Source organism: Ranitomeya imitator, chromosome 1, assembly GCF_032444005.1.
Source record: "Ranitomeya imitator isolate aRanImi1 chromosome 1, aRanImi1.pri, whole genome shotgun sequence".
In the NCBI taxonomy this organism is placed as follows: domain Eukaryota; kingdom Metazoa; phylum Chordata; class Amphibia; order Anura; family Dendrobatidae; genus Ranitomeya; species Ranitomeya imitator.
Genome location: NC_091282.1, coordinates 891,001,079 through 891,024,224, shown reverse-complemented (window position 1 = coordinate 891,024,224; position 23,146 = coordinate 891,001,079). Strand labels below are relative to the sequence as shown.

The following is a 23,146-nucleotide window of genomic DNA, read 5'->3' as shown; positions in this document are numbered from 1 at the left end:
CGCTCCATTATCGCGCCAGCGTCGTAGACTGCGGTCACACTTCACAATGCATGGCGCTGGAACGATAATTTCATGACGTATTTGCGATGTAGAATCAGCAGAGGAGGTGGAGAATATCGTGCACACCTTTGTTACACGATGCGATCATGCCGCCACAGCAGGACACTTGACGACGAAAGAAAGTTTCAAACGATCTTCTACGACGTACGATTCTCAGCGGGGTCCCTGATCGCAGTAGCGTGTCAGACACAGCGAGATCGTAAGTATATCGCTGGAACGTCACGGATCGTGCCGTTGTAGCGACCAGAGTGCCACTGTGAAACGGTACCCTTACACAAGAAGCGTTCCGGTGTCTACCTTTGCAAGCAGTCGAGTGAGTCAACCCCTCACAGTGACTTTCAAGCCCCTGCTTTTCCCCAGTCTATTTGCGTACACTGCACTGATATCTGAACATATTCACTTAGAATACATATGGTTAATTTGAAAGGGTCCGCTCAGCACCTGTGACCTACTAACTCTGGGGATGAGCCTGGGGCAGGAGATGGTTTAGATAAGCACAACACTGGGAGGAGGCAGGTCCTGACCCTTTCACTGCTATCACCTACACTAAAAAGAAGTACCGGTAAGTTCTGATACCAATGCAGCTCCATTCATTCCCTATGGGATGCCTAGTGCTGTGCTCTGCTTTTTTTGGCAGCCCCATAGAGAATGAATGGAGTGGCAGTCCTTCATTTTGTAATGGGGATACAATTTCCTGATCTATTGATTGGCCCAGTGATGGGACACCCACCGATCAGCAAGTTATAACTCGTTTTTACTTTGAGGTTGAAAAGACCACCAAGCACTTAAAAAGTATTTAAAAAAAAGTAATTGATAGAGTAAATAGACATTTAAAAACTGACCATAATTTTAATGACATTTTGAAAATAAGTAACTTTATACGGTAATATATTTTATTACAGAAATCCGTTTTTTTCTCCTTCTGTCTCTGGTTTATGCAGATTTTTTCCATTACAAATGGCACCATGAGTTATAAATAATCTAGCTATAGAGCATAGATAACTGGTGGATAAAGATTGTGCTTGATGGACCTGTATCTTTTTCAACCTATATACCTTGGTCATAAACTTCTATGGAGAACAGTTACTGTCATTTCAGGAGAACTTACAGCAGAATGTTTGTTTTTGCCTCTAACTCTTCCCTCTTCCTCCTCCCCTCTCCATAGAGTATTTAAAGCACCAAGTGTCATCTCTTATCTCAGTAATAGAAAAATCTATATTCAATGAATGATCTTATCCATGAATTAAGCTCGACTAATGAATAAAGGAAGTGAAAAAGCAGATTTGCCTGATAAAATATATTATAAAATTGTTTATTTTCATGTGTACTGCTGATTTATGAATTAAAAATGACTGTTACTGTTTAGCAATAAGGGTTAGAGGAAGGAAGTATATACCATGTGTGCTATATGCAATAAATTACCTTTGCTAATAGTTTTTGTAGTTTTTGAGTTGTATTTAGGCAAAGTAATTATGTGTTACTTTAATCTGATATCCCATAATATGTGAACTATATAAGTGAAATCCAGAGGTTGCATTGTAGAAATAAATAATCTGACTGCTGCTCTCTGTTCTTGCTCATAGTCTCAGATGGGGAGTTCACCACAGCGGAGATGCCATTTACAATCCATTTACTTTCAAATGAGCAGCAACCTCCCGTGTTCCAGATCACCGCGCCATTCCTTGAGGTCACACAAGGTGGAAGAGTTCCTATTGGTTAGTGGTTAGCATTTACTTCTTCGAGACTTTCATCTGTAAGATGGGAAGTATGTTGTCAAGCAACAGATAAAATAAGTTAATTCAGACTATTATAGGTGTTACAGATTATCATCAAATTCTTTATAGGAGATACGTGGGATAGGTGCGTACTCAAGGGATTAGGAAGGAAGATACATTTGTATTGTACAAAGAATTTTACTGATTACTAATACTGACAAAAAAGTTACAATAGTAACAGTCTATCCATAAATGAAGTAAAATGACTTCTCTTAGCTAATTAACTAATTTTAAATAATACCAGAGCCAGAAGTACAGTCCCGATTGTCATAGGCACAAAGCATGAGAACATCCTCATTAACAGCCCGTTTATGTTCCCCATCACTATTTGCATATTTTTAATTAATTGTAACAATAAGTAGCTAGTGTTAATAATTAAAGCCATGGCAGATAGTATTTTTATTGGTGATAAATGTATAAAACGCTTAGTGGCACTTACACTTGATATTACTTACTAGCACACGCTTTGGTCCTGGTCACTTTTTGTGGATTGTGCTTCCCAAGACCTATGTTCTGTAGTGGAAATCCAGAGCACAATATGTTTTATCAAAGTCAAGAATCTGTGTATATAAATCATTTCTATCTCCAAATAATTATATATACTGTGACTAAATGTTATTACCATACTATGATTGGACAATACGTTGGTTCTGTTTATCAGGAGACCGCTATACAGTAACTAAATAACTCCATCAGACAGGCAATGGACAACACACCCATACTGAAAAACCTTAAAGGAACATCAAAGCGCCACATGTTGTCATTGAATATTACCAGCAAACTGAGGCTGAATACAGTAATCACATAATGTCAGATACATATCTGACACATTTATAGAACGATTTATTGCAGGCAAAATGAATAATTACATCCAGTGACTCTCAGTTGAGTGGAGTAATTCACTTTCTCATCTTCTCAATCTTGCCGACACTGCCATGATGACATTTTCCAAAACACTCAAGTTCCACCATTCCAGTTGAATCCCTTACATGCTGATGTCAATAACAATATCTGTATGTAAAGGGCCCCATACATAATAGATAGCTGTCAGCTGAACAATGATTTGGCCAGCTGCTTACTCTCCAAACTCCCCCATACACAGGAGAGCTCGCTACAAGAGAACTGCTGCCAGATACTCCTGTCCTCTTCCAGACTCCCGACAGCGGCTGATTTCACCAGGAACAAAACTATTGACAGTCCAAATTCAGACATGCTGGATCTCATGTGACATCACCTGTCAGGAGGGAATTGGGGAGCTCTATATATAGAGCTCTATATATATTAGCCTGTGGGCTCAGCCCACCGATACCGAGGGGTTTGGCCGACTTCAGTCAATTGGAGTCTAGAGGTTTGACATTGTGGGCCTCTTCTGTCAACCCATCTCCTTAGTCAAAGTGGCATACAGAATCATATTGTCTTGTCATTTTTTCTTCACAGTGATAATCATTAGTGACGAGTGAACAAGCTTGTATAAGGTGTTATTGTGCTAAAATAATATGTTCAAGTCCTTGCATATCTCGCAGCTGTTCAACACAACTTTTGGATTTTTTTTTTTTGCCTATTTGTTAGCTTAAAACCAAAAGTTGTGTCTTATTTTATTCAAAATTTCTACTTTTAACACAAAAAAAATCTATGACATGGATGTAAACAGGGATATAAAGGTATATACAAGAGGATGGAAAAGCAATAAAAGTTAAAAACTAAAGATTTGGGGAAAAAGTTAAAGGGAACTTAGCATTACATATGAGGATCACATATAACCTCCTGCTATAGTGTTTGCACAGGATAGTAACATGTGTAAACATGACACCCTCTAAAATGTAACTGTCAGCATAAAAGAACAAAATAAAGTATTATCCTTTTCCAGTGAATAGTGATCAGGGTGGTCCCTGTGTGAGGAGTTATCATGCAGTACTAGCTTGCAAACAAACTCCAGGGGCATTGTTATCCTATATTCTCCTCAAGTTAGAATGGAGTATTTCTCCCAGAACATTCTTGCAATTACACATGTTTTGTTATACCCATGTTGATTTCCTTTGTGTGTATTGGAACAACACAAAAGAACAATGAAGAAAAGGCAAATTGGACATAATTTCACACAAATCTCCAAGAATGACTGGAACAAAATTGTTGCCACATTTCCAAAATTGTGGGTAATTGACTTTCAAGCATGTGATGCTCATTCAAATTCACCTGTGGCAAGAAACAGGTTTGGGCAATATGAAAATCACAGCTGAAGCCAGATAAAAAGAGAAGTTCACTCAATATTTTAATTGTGTGTCTGTGTGCCACTGTAAACATGAGGAACAGAAAGGAAGAGAGAACTGTCTGAGGACTTGAGAGCCAAAGTTGTTGAACAATATCAACAATCTCAAGTTTACAAGTTCATTTCCAGAGATTTTGATGTTCCTTTGTCCATGGTGTGCAACATAATCAAGAATTTTACAACCCATGGCAATGTAGTTAATCTCACTGGATGTGGATGACAGAGAATAATTCAGGAAAGGTTGCATCGCAGGATAGTCTCAATGATTGACAAGCAGGCCCAATCAAGTCCCAAAGAAATTCAAGCTCTCCTGCAGGCTCACGGTGCATCAGTGTCCGCACAAACTACAGTGCCTTGTGAAAGTATTCGGCCCCCTGGAACTTTTCAACCTTTTCCCTTTTTAGGCCTGCTTTTCTTCAGCAGGGACAGGAAAGATGGTTAAAATTGATGGGAAGATGGTTGGAGCCAAATACAGGACCATTCTTGAAGAAAACCTATTGGAGTCTGCAAAAGACCTGAGACTGGGACGGAGAATTGTCTTCCAACAAGACAATGATCCCAAACATAAAGGAAAATCTACAATGGAATGATTCACAAATAAACGTATCCAGGTGTTAGAATGGCCAAGTCAAAGTCCACACCTCAATCAAACCTCAATGAGCTCGAGCTGTTTGCCAAGAAAGAATGGGCAAGAATATCAGTCTCTCGATGCACAAAACTGATAGAGACATACACCAAGCGACTTGCAGCTGTAATCGCAGCAAAAGGTGGCGCAACAAAGTATTAAGTTAACCCCTTTACCCCCAAGGGTGGTTTGCACGTTAATGACCAGGCCAATTTTTACAATTCTGACCACTGTCCCTTTATGAGGTTATAACTCCGAAACGCTTCAACGGATCCTGGTGATTCTGACATTGTTTTCTCGTGACATATTGTACTTCATGATAGTGGTAAAATTTCTTTGATAGTACCTGCGTTTATTTGTGAAAAAAACGGAAATTTGGCGAAAATTTTGAAAATTTCGCAATTTTCAAACTTTGAATTTTTATGCAATTAAATCACAGAGATATGTCACACAAAATACTTAATAAGTAACATTTCCCACATGTCTCCTTTACATCAGCATAATTTTGGAACCAATTTTTTTTTTTGTTAGGGAGTTATAAGGGTTAAAAGTTGACCAGCAATTTCTCATTTTTACAACACCATTTTTTTTTAGGGACCACGTCTCATTTGAAGTCATTTTGAGGGGTCTATATGATAGAAAATGCCCAAGTGTGACACCATTCTAAAAACTGCACCCCTCAAGGTGCTCAAAACCACATTCAAGAAGTTTATTAACCCTTCAGGTGTTTAATAGGAATTTTTGGAATGTTTAAATAAAAATGAACATTTAACTTTTTTACACAAAAAATTTACTTCAGCTCCAATTTGTTTTATTTTACCAAGGGTAACAGGAGAAATTGGACCCAAAAAGTTGTTGTCCAATTTGTCCTGAGTACGCTGATACCCCATATGTGGCAGTAAACCACTGTTTGGGCGCATGGGAGAGCTCGGAAGGGAAGGAGCGCTATTTGACTTTTCAATGCAAAATTGACAGGAATTGAGATGGGACGCCATGTTGCGTTTGGAGAGCCACTGATGTGCCTAAACATTGAAACCCCCCACAAGTGACAGTAGACCCCCTAAGGAACTTATCTGGATGTGTGGTGAGCACTTTGACCCACCAAGTGCTTCACAGAAGTTTATAATGCAGAACCGTAAAAATAAAAAATCATATTTTTTCACAAAAATTATATTTTTGCCCCCAATTTTTTATTTTTCCAAGGGTAAGAGAAGAAATTGGACCTCAAAAGTTGTTGTCCAATTTGTCCTGAGTACGCTGATACCCCATATGTGGCAGTAAACCACTGTTTGGGCGCATGGGAGAGCTCGGAAGGGAAGGAGCGCAGTTTGACTTTTCAATGCAAAATTGACAGAAATTGAGATGGGACGCCATGTTGCGTTTGGAGAGCCACTGATGTGCCTAAACATTGAAACCCCCCACAAGTGACACCATTTTGGAAAGTAGACCCCCTAAGGAACTTATCTAGAGGTGTGGTGAGCACTTTGACCCACCAAGTGCTTCACAGAAGTTTATAATGCAGAGCCGTATAAATAAAAAATCATATTTTTTCACAAAAATTATATTTTTGCCCCCAATTTTTTATTTTTCCAAGGGTAAGAGAAGAAATTGGACCTCAAAAGTTGTTGTCCAATTTGTCCCGAGTACGCTGATACCCCATATGTGGCAGTAAACCACTGTTTGGGCGCATGGGAGAGCTCGGAAGGGAAGGAGCGCCGTTTGACTTTTCAATGCAAAATTGACAGGAATTGAGATGGGACGCCATGTTGCGTTTGGAGAGCCACTGATGTGCCTAAACATTGAAACCCCCCACAAGTGACACCATTTTGGAAAGTAGACCCCCTAAGGAACTTATCTGGATGTGTGGTGAGCACTTTGACCCACCAAGGGCTTCACAGAAGTTTATAATGCAGAGCCATAAAAATAAAACAAAATTTTTTTCCCACAAAAATTATTTTTTAGCCCCCAGTTTTGTATTTTCCCTAGGGTAACAGGAGAAATTGGACCCCAAAAGTTGTTGTCCAATTTGTCCTGAGTACGCTGATACCCCATATGTGGGGGGGAACCACCGTTTGGGCGCATGGGAGGGCTCGGAAGGGAAGGAGCGCCATTTGGAATGCAGACTTAGATGGAATGGTCTGCAGGCGTCACATTGCGTTTGCAGAGCCCCTAATGTACCTAAACAGTAGAAACCCCCCACAAGTGACACCATTTTGGAAAGTAGACCCCCTAAGGAACTCATCTTGATGTGTTGTGAGAGCTTTGAACCCCCAAGTATTTCACTACAGTTTATAACGCAGAGCCATGCAAATAAAAAATATTTTTTTTTCCACAAAAATTATATTTTAGCCCCCAGTTTTGTATTTTTCCAAGGTTAGCAGGAGAAATTGGACCCTAAATGTTGTTGTCCAATTTGTCCTGAGTACGCTGATACCCGATATGTGGGGGGGAACCACCGTTTGGGCGCATGGGAGGGCTCGGAAGGGAAGGAGCATCATTTGGAATGCAGACTTAGATGGATTGGTCTGCAGGCGTCACATTGCGTTTGCAGAGCCCCTAATGTACCTAAACAGTAGAAACCCCCCACAAGTGACCCCATATTGGAAACTAGACCCCTCAATGAACTTATCTAGATGTGTTGTGAGAACTTTGAACCCCCAAGTGTTTCACTACAGTTTATAACGCAGAGCCGTGAAAATAAAAAATCTTTTTGTTTTCCCACAAAAATTATTTTTTAGCCCCCAGTTTTGTATTTTCCCAAGGGTAACAGGAGAAATTGGTCCACAAAAGTTGTTGTCCAATTTGTCCTGAGTACGCTGATACCCCATATGTTGGGGTAAACCCCTGTTTGGGCACACAGGAGAGCTCGGAAGGGAAGGAGCACTGTTTTACTTTTTCAACGCAGAATTGGCTGGAATTGAGATCGGACGCCATGTCGTGTTTGGAGAGCCCCTGATGTGCCGAAACAGTGGAAACCCCCAATTATAACTGAAACCCTAATCTAAACACACCCCTAACCCTAATTCCAACGGTAACCCTAACCACACCTCTAACCCTGACACACCCCTAACCCTAATCCCAACCCTATTCCCAACTGTAAATGTAATCTAAACCCTAACCCTAACTTTAGCCCCAACCCTAACTGTAGCCCCAACCCTAACCCTAGCCCTAACCCTAGCCCTAACCCTAGCCCTAACCCTAACCCTAGCCCTAACCCTAGCCCTAACCCTAACCCTAACCCTAGCCCTAACCCTAACCCTAGCCCTAACCCTAGCCCTAACCCTAGCCCTAACCCTAGCCCTAACCCTAGCTCTAACCCTAGCCCTAGCCCTAACCCTAGCCCTAATGGGAAAATGGAAATAAATACATTTTTTTTTATTTTTCCCTAACTAAGGGGGTGATGAAGGGGGGTTTGATTTACTTTTATAGCGAGTTTTTTAGCGGATTTTTATGATTGGCAGCCGTCACACACTGAAAGACCCTTTTTATTGCAAAAAATATTTTTTGCAATACCACATTTTGAGAGCTATAATTTTTCCATATTTTGGTCCACAGAGTCATGTGAGGTCTTGTTTTTTGCGGGACGAGTTGACGTTTTTATTGAAAACATTTTTGGCACGTGACATTTTTTTATCGCTTTTTATTCCGATTTTTGTGAGGAAGAATGACCAAAAGCCAGCTATTCATGAATTTCTATTGGGGGAGGCGTTTATACCGTTCCGCGTTTGGTAAAATTGATAAATCAGTTTTATTCTTCGGGTCAGTACGATTACAGCGATACCTCATTTATATCATTTTTTTATGGTTTGGTGCTTTTATACGATAAAAACTATTTTACAGAAAAAATAATTATTTTTGCATCGCTTTATTCTCAGGACTATAACTTTTTTATTTTTTTGCTGATGATGCTGTATGGCGGCTCTTTTTTTGCGGGACAATATGACGCTTTCAGCAGTACCATGGTTATTTATATCTGTCTTTTTGATCGCGTGTTATTCCACTTTTTGTTCGGCGGTATGATAATAAAGCGTTGTTTTTTGCCTCGTTTTTTTTTTTTTTTTTTCTTACGGTGTTTACTGAAGGGGTTAACTAGTGGGACAGTTTTATAGGTCGGGTCGTTACGGACGCGGCGATACTAAATATGTGTACTTTTATTGGTTTTTTTTTTTTATTTAGATGAAGAAATGTATTTATGGGAATAATATATTTTTTTTTTTTCATTATTTTGGAATATTTTTTTTTATTTTTTTTACACATTTGGAAAATTTTTTTTTTACTTTTTTACTTTGTCCCAGGGGGGGACATCACAGATCAGTGATCTGACAGTTTGCACAGCACTCTGTCAGATCACTGATCTGACATGCAGCGCTGCAGCCTTCACAGTGCCTGCTCTGAGCAGGCTCTGTGAAGCCACCTCCCTCCCTGCAGGACCCGGATCCGCGGCCATCTTGGATCCGGGGCTCGAGCAGGGAGGGAGGTGAGGAGACCCTCGCAGCAACGCGATCACATCGCGTTGCTGCGGGGGGCTCAGGGAAGCCCGCAGGGAGCCCCCTCCCTGCGCGGTGCTTCCCTGCACCGCCGGCACATCGCGATCATCTTTGATCGCGGTGTGCCGGGGGTTAATGTGACGGGGGCGGTCCGTGACCGCTCCTGGCACATAGTGCCGGATGTCAGCTGCGATAAGCAGCTGACACCCGGCCGCGATCGGCCGCGCTCCCCCCGTGAGCGCGGCCGATCGGCTATGACGTACTATCCCGTCCAGGGTCAGATAAGCCCAGGGCACCTCGACGGGATAGTACGTCTAAGGTCACAGAGGGGTTAAAGGGGCCAAATAATATTGCACGCCCCACTTTTCAGTTTTTGAATTTCCACAAAAATTTAAAATAACCAATATTTTTCGTTCAACTTCATAATTGTGTTCCACTTGTTGTTGATTCTTCACCAAAAAATTTACATTTGGTATCTTTATGTTTGAAGCATTGTATCTGGGAAAAGGTTGAAAAGTTCCAGGGGGCCGAATACTTTCACAAGGCACTGTATCTGTTGACATTTGAATAAAATGAAACACTATGTAAGGAGACCCAGTTGAACGCCACTACTGACACTGAGACTGCAGTTTGTCAAACTGTTCATGAGTAAGCCAAAATCTTTTTGGGAAAGCATTTTGTGGTCAAATGAGACCAAGATAGAGCATTCTGGCATAGCACATCATTCTGCTGTTCAACAAAAACGGAATGAGGCTTACAAAGAAAAAAACACAGTACCTACAATCAAATATGGTGGAGGTTTAAAGATGTTGCGTCTAAATTTTGCAAATTTTTAAAGCTTTTACTCCAGAATTTCTGGTGTGAAAGCTTTGATGAATGTGCCCCATAGAATATGTTGCCAAAGATATCCTCATAGATTGTCATTTTTATTTATAATTGGCAGGAATGCAGCTTACAGTAAGCGATACAGACACTGCTCCAGAAGATCTGTTATATGAAGTGGTGGAACCACCTCGTTTTGGTGTTCTTATGAAATCTGAAGATGGCATACAGACTCCTTTAACTTCAGGTAGACATGAAAAATCTATATTATTTGCTATACCTCCTTGCATCTTATACCAACATTGTAAAAGTTTTATCGAGCAATCATCTCTTCTGTTCAATGCATGGCAACAATAGTCCCTCAACAGTAGCAAACTAGTCAAAAGCCAAAGCTGACACTCTTTTCTTTCATAAAAACATAATTTATTTTTCAAAAATGGTTAAAAACAATGATGGTCAGACCGCAGCACAAACAACTAATGCCAACAGCAGGAACACAAACTCCAGGTAATGCATTTTTGACCTACATGGTCCTTAGCCTACATGGTCCTTAGTCTGAGCCAGACTAATCACCATGTAGGTCAGAAAGGCATTGCTATTAGATTTCTATAACCATCGTTGTTGTTTTTAACCATTTTTTTATGAATAAAGTACGTTTTTATGGAAGAAGCGAGTTACAGCTTTTGACTGGATTGCTAATGTGAAAGATTTGCTGAGAAAAAAATTAATTAAACTAGATAAAACACTTCAAGATAATATTTACTTGCACCATATTATTGTTATTTATAAATGTATATGGTTTCAACCAGAGTTTATATCACTATGAGCCTACAACTATGATGTCTTGGTGTTTGTTTCCCAACACTGATCCCTATAAACTAACTACTACTTGCATATCTTATATTTCTGCGACAATTTATTATCTTTCCTCTAATTTTATCTTTGTTGATACTATATCCATTATACATTTCTTTGTTATGGTACTTTAACTAATTTCCTGTATCACTGGTAAATGAGCATGTAAAATGTTGATTGTACCACCTCTATATTGTCCTTTGGATGATGGATGCTTTGCTATACTTACCGTAATAATAATAATAATAATAATAATTTTCCTTTTATAGCGCCTACATATTCCGCAACACTTTACATTTTAGAATATACTTTTTATCTGTAATGATATCACCCACTTTCTATCTTGTATGTATCTTTCATGGCTTTATCTCATAAAAATTGATATTTTTGTACATGTGTGGTCACACTTATAGGTTTTGTGTTGCAGGTCTGAATAGTATAGAAATAGAATAGGGTATGGCTAAGCCGAATTGGAAAATGCACAACATTTAGGATATCCACAATTTTTTAAATGGAAAATACACATATGTAACGTAAATAATGTATATATTGTAAATATATATTTTAAAAACATTGTCTTTATTTTTGCGACTCCTAGGGTGTGTGCACAAGTCAGGATTTCTTGCAGAAAATTCCTGAAGAAAACCGGACATTTTCTGCAAGAAATCCGCATGCGTTTTTTTTCACGTTTTTTGCGCATTTTTCCCCAGTGCATTAAATAGTGGGAAAAACGCAAAAAATCCGCTAAATTAATGAACATGATGCGTTTTTTACCGCTATGCGTTTTTTTTTTTTGTAGAAAAAAAGCATCATGTGCACAAAAATTGCAGAATGCATTATAATTGAAGGGATGCATATCTATGCTTTTTTATGCGTTTTTATTGCGTTATATAGCGAAAAAAACGAAAAAAAATGCAACGTGTACACAGCCCTAGAAATATGCATCTTTCAATGCGATTGATAATGGTTTACTGTATTGTCAGTGTACTATTTCTGTAAGTGGAAATTCAAAGCAGATAACACTTGTTTAACATTTTTGGCAGATGATACATTTACATATGAAGATATCAACAGAAATGCCGTACATTATGTACATGATGGCTCTGCAACAACAGAAGATAGCATGGAGATTGCAGTGACTGATGGCGTTACCTCCACCACAACCCTTCTGAAAGTAGTAGTCACTTTGGCGAACGGCAATGGTCCTCGTCTTGTCCCTGGTTCGCTGTTGTCCATAATGGTGCCTGGCAAAAGCTCTGTTGTCATAACCAGCTCAAATCTTGCTTACACAGTATGTGATTTAATTATTAATATAGAAATATAAAAGTTTATTTTTTGTGATTTTTGGAACCATCTTTTTTTCTATGTGGTTGGCTAAAAATTTCAGACATATCTTAAAGGGAATCTGTCACCCCAAAATTTGCCTATAAGCTGCAGCCACCGGCATCAGAGGCTTATCTACAGCATTCTGTAATGCTGCAGATAAGCCCCCGATGTCACCTGAAAGATAAGAAAAAGAGGTTATATTATACTTACTTGGGGGTGGTCCCGCTGCGGTCCGGTCTGATGGGCGTCACGGTCCGGGGCCTCCCATCTTCATATGATGACGTCCTCTTCTTTTCTTCCTGCCGCGGCTCCGGCACAGGCGTACTTTGTCTATAATGTTGAGGGCAGAGCAAAGTACTGCAGTGCGCAGGCGCTGGACCTCTCTGACCTTTCTCGGTGCCTGCGCACTGCAGTACTTTGCTCTATATTCTAAGACAAGCTATGTGAAATTATCCAGCTAAAAGTACGGTAAATGTCACAATCCCCATTTCCTGTTATGATAGATGACCGTGGTTACAAACAGGTACCTACTGGGGCTGAAATTCAGCCCTGGCATTTGAAATCACACAGGCCCATATTGTCCCCGTCCCCAAGCACCAGATGAAATATATTACTAATATTACCCTGGATGGAGGAAAGGAAGATTTACTACAAGACCAATATTTCTAATGATACCCGTGGCCTGCTGGGGTAAGTGACAGAGTCAGCGACTTGGTGCTCCATCACAACTCTTAACAGTATCTGTGTCTTGAGAACACAGATTCTGTTAACAAAGTAGCAGAAAAGGCAACCCGTGACCACAAAAGCCCTCCTGGCATTTGCCAGAATTGCCAGATGGCAAGTCCGGCCCTGGTTAGAAACACTACATATTTTGATATTTCAATACTTATTTAAGCAGGTTTGTCTGGTGTTTGTATTGTTATTTTTTTGTGTTACTAAAATATTTCTGTATTATATGGATTTCTGAGGCAAGATTTTCAAATATAAGTTCAAGTTGAGTCTGGAAAGGGTTGTTAACTAGCAGAAACATATGGTTTATTGTTTAAACCATAAAACTTAGTATACTCTTGCTCCAATCTGCTCTGACCCTCCTATTTCAGCTCCACTTCCCTATTGATTAGAGTTGAGCATGAGTTGATTATTCCTGGCACCTAAATCTAAGCAGTCTTCAATTCTGTGGCATCTTTGAACATGCATCCCAGTGGTTACTAGGCCCCGCAAAGTCATTGTGTCGGGGGGCCTAGTAGAAGCCAGAGGAGCCAGACATGGAGAGAGTCAGAATTAGGAGGATTGAACAGATTTGTACAGTGAAGTGTAAAGTTCTATGGTTTTACATTTTATAGAGATTAAAACATATTGTTCTACCACTGGTCATCCCCTTTAAGTCTTAAAGGGAAGGTGCCGTGATTTTAGTTTTTGTATTAATATTTATTGATTATATAATCAATTATTTTTAATACAATTAAATGTACTACTTTCATACTTTTTTATTTAATCACTTTTACTTTTATCACTGGAGGCCGCCATTTTCATTAGTGTGGGTGTAAGTGTCTGGGCCACGACACTTGCTCACCTCACTTGCGGCAGCCATGGGCATAGGAGCCAATGGTCAGACTCTGACCGCATCTCTTTCATTGAGGCCACTCCTCCTGCTTCTTAGCTGTGACCTGGCACGCCCACTGGGCTGCTAGGTCACAGCTGGGGGAGGAGTTTGCGGCCATTTTGTGGCTTTATTTTCCTCTGTCATCGCACACACAGCTCAGTGCGTGCGATAGCAGGAGCTGCCGGGAGAAGCTGCTGCTGGGAAGCGAGGGTTCGGGGTAAGTATCTGCAGCGAGGAGCAGTGATTGCAGCCTGTACTTAGTATTACAGTACAGGCTGCAATCACTGCTCACTGCCGACCTGTTCAGAGCACAGCAGGGAGATCGTCACACTGCTCTGCCCTGAACATGATTCAGCACTTCCTGGGAGAGGAGGGAAGGTAAGTACAGGGTTTTTTTTTTCTTATGCATCTACCACTGCTACCTGCCCCTATATACCTCCTACCACTGCTACCTGCCCCTATATACCACTGCTACCTGCCCCTATATACCACTGTTATCTGCCTCTATATACCACCTACCACTGCTACCTGCCTCTATATACCACCTACCACTGCTACCTGCTACTATATACCATTGCTACCTGCCTCTATGTACGATCTACCACTGCTACCTCTGTCCTGTGTAGCTAATCTAGTCCTGTGTAGCTAATCTAGTCCTGTGTAGCTAATCTAGTCCTGTGTAGCTAATCCTGTCCTGTGTAGCTAGAAGAACAGATGCTGTTTTGAAGGCAAAGAATACTAGCTTCAAATAATTTGATTTAATTGTATCTTTTTTTCACTTACTTTACATTCTGTTAATTGACAAAAATAATCTATTGATACTTCTATTTTTGTAAAGCATTCTTACTTTGTAGCTGTTTCCCACAGTAGTGTATATACATATATAGGCAAATTGTCTCTTCAGAGAGGAAGAGGATTTGAACTCTTGTACCACCTATTGGAAGTCGCAATGCTAAAAATCAATATCTTCCCTTTAACGAGCCTTGAAATGTGACTTAGGATAAAAGCCAAACCAGAATCTCAAAATTGCAGTCACTGTGTTTTGGAATTGTGCCGCTCGTCAGTGCAAAGTATGAAATCTGATTTGACTAAGTGAGAGGCTTCTGATTGGGATCTAAAGGGTAACGCTTCTCCTTGTGGAGAGTGACATGCCTGGCAAGCCAGTGTAAGGAGGCTTACATATATAAGAGAGAAAAGGGAGGTACACTGCAGCACTGAAAATCCATGTGGTTGGGAAATGTAGTAAAACTACTACCTGTCACCAGGTTTTTCCCGTATAAATTAGGGCCAGCACCTGTAAGCCCTCATTTACAGCATTCTAGAATGCTGAATATATGTCCCCAATGCACTTTGCATAGCACAAAAAAGAGCTTTTATTTTACTATCCTATGGTGCAGTCCGGTCCAATGGGATTAGAAGATCTTGATCCGGTGTCTCCTCTTTTCTTGCGATCGCTATATTCCTTCTTGCTTTGTGTGGATGACGCATCCTACCGCATTCACACAATGTCCTCTTCACACTCCTGCGGTGGCATACTTCTCTGTGCCCTTCTGAGGACTGAGTAAAGTGCTGTAGAATGCATACATCGGCACTCCTTGACCTTTCTCTGCGCATGCCCATTACAGTACTTGGACTGCCAATAACGTGAGTATAATAAAAGCTCTATGTATGGGCTTAGAGGTGCTGGTGCTACTTTATATGGGTAATACCTGTTCAATTGGTCTGCCCATTCGGCTTTGTGCAGCTGGAAGCACAGAAGGGGAGGAGCAGATTAAATAAAACACATAGACTCAAGGAGGAAACCCAATGTTGGGATTAGTCTGTGTATTAAAAGTATTTATGCTGACACTGTGCTTTGCGAAAATAATCCAATTGTGCAAGTAATCCTTTAATATCAGGATGATATGAAATCAGGAGATTTCCCACAAACAAGGCTCCCCTTCTCTACAATGTAATGCAACATTAGAAAACAAGTCAAGATGAACCAGTATAAAGGATACACTGCAAATTCCCCCTAAAATTGTTAAATTCCCTTTTATTAAAATTGGGTGTATGCTTACTGAATAGCACAAAGGAGAGGTCTTATTTTTGTGATGTGGTGTCCAGTCCTTTATGTATATTTCTGGTAACACAAACATATGAATTGGTGATTAGGTCTAAATCCCCATAACCATCCCAGCAGGTGCAACAGTAGGAATCTTTAGCTCCTTTTGTAGAATAGAGTATCATTTGATGTCTACCATTTGTTTATTATCAAAGGAGACATTACAGAGAAATTTGCCTGCTATGCCTACTTAACTTGTGGCTCCATAATGAAAGTGATGGTGTTTAAGAGGCCGTGTCATTATTCATGCAGTGGCTTTGAAGAAACGAAAGTCTTTGTTAAAGTGATTTGAGAACAAATGTTACATATTTTCTTGCTAAGTAATGCAATCAAGTAATATTTTATGCAAATAATCCTCACAATTACAGCAGCTGTCACTTGTGAAATTGCCAATTACGTACTAATGAATGCATTACCTTTTGGTTTTCATACTATGACAAAGGCAAGAACACATAGTTCCATAGAAAAGCAGGCCATTGTAGAAATCTGTTTTGGTTGTGGCATTTCTGCTCCGCTTGTAAAGCTGTATAAAGAGAATAAAAATCTGAATCTGCATTTTCCCTTCTCTTAATGAATACTCAGTGATTAATGGACCAACTCGGATAACTTCTAGATCAGTGATAATTTGATTACTTTTTACAGTTCATACCTAATATTATCCATGACTGGTTCATTGTGTAAATTAAATTAAAAGGAACTGGTGACCTGTTGAAGCAGATCATACGCTTCCACTAAATTGTGACTCGAAATTTGTAGATATTTCGTATTGCATTTCGAGGGCTCATTATCATGTACATGCTTCGTTGTATGACACAGCATAATGGACTTTATTTTTCTTAATCAGGATAATCATTCCCAGGACTCCAAAATCAGAATCCAGCTAGTCTCCCTGCCAATGTATGGCGTTCTAACCAAGACCAAGTCAGGACAAGCACCTGAGGAGCTATCTGAGTTTTCTTTCTTCACAATGGAAGACATCAAAAATAGGAAGATTAAGTAAGTCGTACTCTCAGAAAGCAGCAACATGAAAACATCTGTACTAGTGATGAGCGAGTGTACTCGTTGCTCGGGTTTTCCGGAGCACGCTCGGGTGATCTCCGAGTATTTGTTAGGGTTCGGAGATTAAGTTTTCATCACCGCAGCTGAATGATTTACAGCTAGTAGCCTGCTTCATTACATGTGAGGATTCCCTAGCAACCAGGCAACCCCCACATGTACTCAGCCTGGCTAATAGCTGTAAATCATTCAGCTGAGGCGGTGAAAACTTAATCTCCGACAACTAACAAATACTCGCAGATCACCCGAGCATGCTCCGGAAAACCCAAGCAACGAGTACACTCGCTCATCACTAATCTTTACTATTTTACTGTAGATCCTATCTAAAATACTGTGATCTTTAGGTTTACATCTAAATATATTGGAATCATTAGAGGAAAATTCTGGAAGTGGTTGACTCTTACAAAAACCCAATGCGCTTATTGAAATGTTTGAAATTGAAGCATTGCATCCAGAGTATTACATTTTCTTATCTGGTTTATGTACAAGAAATGCAATTCAGCATTTTACAGCATAGAAACTAGCTGAACTGTCATTTTTCTGTTCCTTACCTGTCATTTGTAGGTATTCCACGCTATCAGAGATGGACAACCAGCCACTCACTGATCTCTTCCACTTCACGGTGTACAATGAGGACAATGATCGTCTGGACAATCAGATATTCACTATCACCATTACACCAGCGAGTAGGAGTCTAACTGTAATTCAATCTGGCGAGCAAATAACGGTAAGTGTCCTCCGACAAGAGTAAAAAAATCTAACTCCTCTTGATTTTTTTATTTTTCCACTTATGACCCACCATTTAAAGACTTATTAAATTGGAGTCCTACCCTAAGAATAGGTGAGAAATATTGGCTCATTCGGATTCCATCTCTCTGCACTTTTGGCAATCAACTAGATGACTGTCTGAAAGGGCCTCTGTCCTTGTGTTGGTGGTACAGCCTATTCAATGTTAACATTTATAAAACTTAATTTCAGCTATCCCAATTGCTCTATGCTCATGCACCTGGGCCTCAGACACCGGCCTCGCCCTGGCCTCACATCAAGGATAACAGAAAAAATTGGAGTGTGGCTCAACAGGACTGGATTTTCCTTTTTATTTTTCAAAAGAAATTACAGTGCATACAAAAGAAAAATGTACGTGGTCAAAATGCGTCTACTGGGTCATGTCGACCATGAGCATTTTTCTTTTGTAGGCACTATAATAAGTGGTGAGCGAATATACCCGTTACTCGAGATTTCCCGAGCACGCTCGGGTGTCCTCCGAGTATTTTTTAGTGCTCGGAGATTTAGTTTTCATCGCCCCAGCTGAATGATTTACAGCTATTAGCCAGCATAAGTACATGTGGGGATTCCCTAGCAACCAGGCAACCCCCACATGTACTCAGCCTGGCTAATAGATGTAAATCATTCAGCTGCGTCAACAAAAACTAAATCTCCGAGCACTAACAAATACTCGGACACCCCCCGAGCATGCTCGGGAAATCTCGAGCAACGAGTATACTCGTTCATCACTAACTATAATTTCTTTTGAAAAATGTTAACATTGCTCTGACTATCTGCTCAATTGACACATAGGGATCTCAGCTTTGTGTCAGTCACTTATTCTAAACCATTTCTACTAATTAGACAGGGTTTTGAGAAATGTAAAACAGTGAGAAACTACAACACTTGTGGCTAGCTGATAGATGGAGGTGTCAAGTGTTGGACCCCCACCACTCTAATATTGATAACCTATCCTAAGAGATTTTAGAAGGTTGGATATCACCTTTACAGTCAAGTGTCACACATTTACTTGCCAAACCACATTGTTAAAATCAATCAAAAAGTGAAAACAAAAACCTCTATGTTTGCCTCTGCTTTAACCAACGGTTATAGAAAAATACTATCTCTTTAGCTGATAAATGTTATGTGACTGACAAACTGTCACACATCACTTGCTATACTATTAAGGACAAACAAAATGGACCTTCTGTTGAAATACATTTAATGATTTTGCTAAATTCATAGGTGCAAGAAGGAGGGAGAATTCCTTTATCTGCACATGATATACTACCCCTTAAGTCTGTCGCATTCGTACCTAGGCTACAAATGAATATTGTCAGAGAGCCAAGGTTTGGTTACCTTGAGAACATAAAAAACGGTAAGTCTAGTATTTTCTCAATGCTTGGAATGAAATGTGAACAGTGTGTATTTTTTAATGCTATCTGTTGTGTATTTTCTTGTTGAATCAGTTTTGAGAAGCAAAACATATCTCTTCTGTGAGATTGCTTCAAACTTGCTGCTGGCTATACATTTCTTCTGTGACATGTGCTAAGGTTTAAATGAGCTGAGTAAAGATGAATGTGCTATCAGATGAAGAACTTTATATTGCTGCTTAGGTGTTTCTGCAAGAAGTCAGCTGTATCCGACTTTAAAACTCCTTGGACTGCATTTCTCAAAATGAATGAAAACCAATAATTAAAATAATGCAACTCTATGCTTGTGGGATACACACAGTCCCATATACATGCAATTAAAAGGATTTTCCCATTATATAAAGCCATGACATATTGCTACTATATAAGGGACTCTGCACTCCACTATATGACGTAGATGAGACCATTTGTAATCCAAAACAGAACACATGTGACATTTCAGTCAACAATTGAGACCTGTATCTGACCCAAAGTATTGCGGAAGTAAGAGGAAGGGTGCGCTATATGGTGACAGAGGTCCCTTTTGTTCACTGGTGTTCGCCGACGTCACTGGAAATCCCGCGCTTGTGCAGTGTTCATTGTGTTGCCACGCTTGCGCTGTTTGTATTGGGGGAGCCGCGTTTGCGCAATGCATAATTGAGGAGCAAAATATATTTACAGTACTGAGAAAATCTGTGACGTACTGAATACTTATTTCACCCACTGTATATATCTGCAATATATCATCACTTAATTTTTGGTGGGATCCAAACTTTGCCGACCACAAAGTTTACTAGAACAAAAAGGTGACAGCACTAGTAAGGCATAGTAGCACCCTCAGAAAGTTTCAACTGATAATCCAAGACTATATTTATATAGTCTATGCAATTTATTGTATAAATCAGTAGGAAATTCCAATATAAGAAAGTTTGGAAACTTAGCATGATTCAAGAGTACATACGAATTTAAAAAAACAAAACAAAAACTTTTATCAGAGAATTCTGGTACAACTCTGTCTTGCTGATTGCCAATACAGTGAGGTGTCAGGTTGCACCTACTATTACACTGTATGATGAGGGAAGAGGAAAGAGAAGTAAAGCACAGAGGGAGACAAAGAAAGATTGTGCTGAGCTTTCAAAAACGTGTTTTACCTAAACCCAGAGCTGGATTCACATCTATGTAGACTGATTACTATTACTTTGTAATCTACTCAATACCTCTGCGCTAACTAAGGAATTAAGCGCAGCAACCCCTTTCTGTGTGCTGTGCTGTGTATGGAAGAGCTCATAGCAGCTAGTCTCCTCCCACCAGCTCAGAGTCAATTGTAAATTTAGAGATAGAGCTTGCACAGGGAAAACTGGTGAAAATGGGAAATGCAAGCCATATAATTGCCTGAAATAGTTTTATTCCTCATGTACACATATCACAGTTTACTACTTGAAAGTAGTGTTACCCTTTAATCTTTGTAATGCATTCTGTATCAGTGTGATCATTAACATTAGAACATTGGACTTGCATGCCTTGCATCTTTTGTGATTTTTTTTCTTTGCATGTGCATCTTTATACTGTGATCATATTGCTGAGCTGCTGTGTACATATTTTTCTGTATACATGAGATAGCACATGTATGGCAGTATCTGTGCAGTTGTGGGTGTTTTAAGAAACACACTCTGGTCCATACAGAGCAGTACACAAAATTACAGTTGAGTCTTTTCAAAGTTTATTGACATTTCTGTTGGTTGACTTTGTGTTGGGTTGACATTATTCACCATAATTCAGAAAGCTCATAGATCAATTTAGTAATACAAGTAGTTTTAGAGTGTAATATTTTCTTGTATTATGTGATATATTAGCCTGTGAAATGTTTGGCAAAGTCCTCCTCCATTTCACATACAGTGGGGAAAAAAGTATTTAGTCAGCCACCAATTGTGCAAGGTCTCCCACTTAAACAAATAAGAGAGGCCTGTAATTGACATCATAGGTAGGCCACAACTATGAGAGTCAAAATTGAGAAAACAAATCCAGAAAATCACCTTGTCTGATTTGGCAAGAATTATTTAGCGAATTATGGTGGAAAATAAGTATTTGGTCACCTAAAAACATGCAAGATTTCTGCCTCTCACAGACCTGTAATTTCGTCTTTAAGAGGCTCCTCTGTCCTCCACTCCACTCATTACCTGTAGTAATGGCACCTGTTTGAAGTTGTTATCAGTATAAAAGACACCTATCCACAAGTTACACTCCAAACTCCACTATGGTGAAGACCAAAGAGCTGTCGAAAGGACACCAGCAAAAAAAATTGTAGCTCTGCACCAGGCTGGAAAGACTGAATTTGCAATAGGCAAGCAGCTTGGTGTGATGACATCAACTGTGGGAGCAATAATAAGAAAATGGAAGACCTACAAGACCACTGATAATCTCCCTCAATCTGGGGCTCCACGCAAGACCTCACCCCATGGAGTCAAAATGATCATGAGAACGGTGAGCAAAAATCCCAGAACAACACGGGCGACCTAGTGAATGACCTGCATAGAGCTGGGACCACTGTAACAAACGCTACCATAAGTACCACACTACGCCGCCAGGGATTCAGATCCTGCAGTGCCAGACGTGTCCCCCTACTTAAGCCAGTGCATGTGCGGACCCGTCTGAGGTTTGCTAGAGAGCATTGGATTATCCAGAAGAGTATTGGGAGAATGTCATATGGTCTGATGAAACCAAAGTAGAACTGTTTGGTAGAAACAAAACTCGTTGTGTTTGGAGGAGACAGAATGCTGAGTTGCATCCAAAGATCACCATACCTATTGTGAAGCATGGAGGTGGCAACATCATGTTTTGATTCTGTTTCTTTGCAAAGGGACCAGGACGACTGATCCATGTACATGAAAGAATGAATGGGGCCATGTATCGTGAGATTCTGAGTGCAAACCATCCTTCCATTAGCAAGGGCATTGAAGATGAAACACGGACGGGTCTTTCAGCATGATAATGATCCCAACCACCACACCGCCAGGGCAACGAAGGAGTGGCTTCGTAAGAAGCATATGAATGTCCTGTAGTGGCCTAACCAGTCTCCAGATCTCATCCCCATAGAAAACCTTTGGAGAGAGTTGAAAGTCCGTGTTGCCCTGCGACAGGCCCAAAGCATCACTGCTCTAGAGGAGATATGCATGGAAGAATGGCCCAACATACCAGCAAGAGTGTGTGCCAACCTTGTGAAGACTTACAGAAAACATCATTGTCATTGCCAACAAGGGATGTATAACAAAATATTGAGATGAGCTTTTGTTAATGACCAAATACTTATTTTCCACCATAATTTGCAAAATAAATCTTGCCAAATCAGACAAGGTGATTTTCTGGATTTGTTTTCTCAATTTTGACTCTCATAGTTGTGGTCTACCTATGATGTCAATTACATGCCTCTCTCATCTTTTTAAGTGGGAGAATTTGCACAATTGGTGAATGACTAGAGACTTTTTTCCCCACTATATATGTATGGCAAACTAGACCATTACTATTACAATACTATCTTTTTAAATGTTTCCATTTAAAGTGTCTCTTGTGACCTTAATCGGAGTGTATCTTTAAATTATACAGCAAAAAATAGGGATTTTTGTGTACTCACCGTAAAATCCTTTTCTCCAAACCACTCATTTGGTGACATAGTACAGTGGGTGTATGCTGCTGCCACAAGGAGGCAAGATACTAAGGGAATACAAAAAACGTTAGCTCCTCCTCTGCAGCATACACAACCCATGGGCTCCAGACTGAACCAGTTCAGTGACCAAGCAGTAGGAGATTATGATCAACAACAATAGGTACAACATGTCAAACCAGAGAACAATCATAGCCATCAGAGTGGGTACTGTGTCCCCCAATGAGTGGCTCAGAGAAAAGGATTTTACGATGAGTACACAATCCCTGTTTCTCTTTTGCCACATTGGGGGACACAGGACTGTGGGACTTCCTAAAGCAGTCCCTGGGTGG

At 40.0% G+C, this 23,146-nt stretch overlaps 1 protein-coding gene across 1 annotated transcript in view; it reads left to right on the top strand.

Annotated features, from left to right (window-relative positions):
• FRAS1 (Fraser extracellular matrix complex subunit 1) overlaps positions 1 to 23,146 on the top strand; it is an 845,787-nt gene that overhangs the window by 673,017 nt on the left and 149,624 nt on the right. Inside the window, exons 36-41 of the mRNA XM_069743201.1 lie at positions 1,644 to 1,775; positions 10,157 to 10,282; positions 11,934 to 12,181; positions 16,768 to 16,919; positions 17,544 to 17,706; positions 18,990 to 19,122. Coding sequence (XP_069599302.1) covers positions 1,644 to 1,775; positions 10,157 to 10,282; positions 11,934 to 12,181; positions 16,768 to 16,919; positions 17,544 to 17,706; positions 18,990 to 19,122 — 954 coding nt within the window. The remainder of the gene's footprint in view (positions 1 to 1,643; positions 1,776 to 10,156; positions 10,283 to 11,933; positions 12,182 to 16,767; positions 16,920 to 17,543; positions 17,707 to 18,989; positions 19,123 to 23,146) is intronic.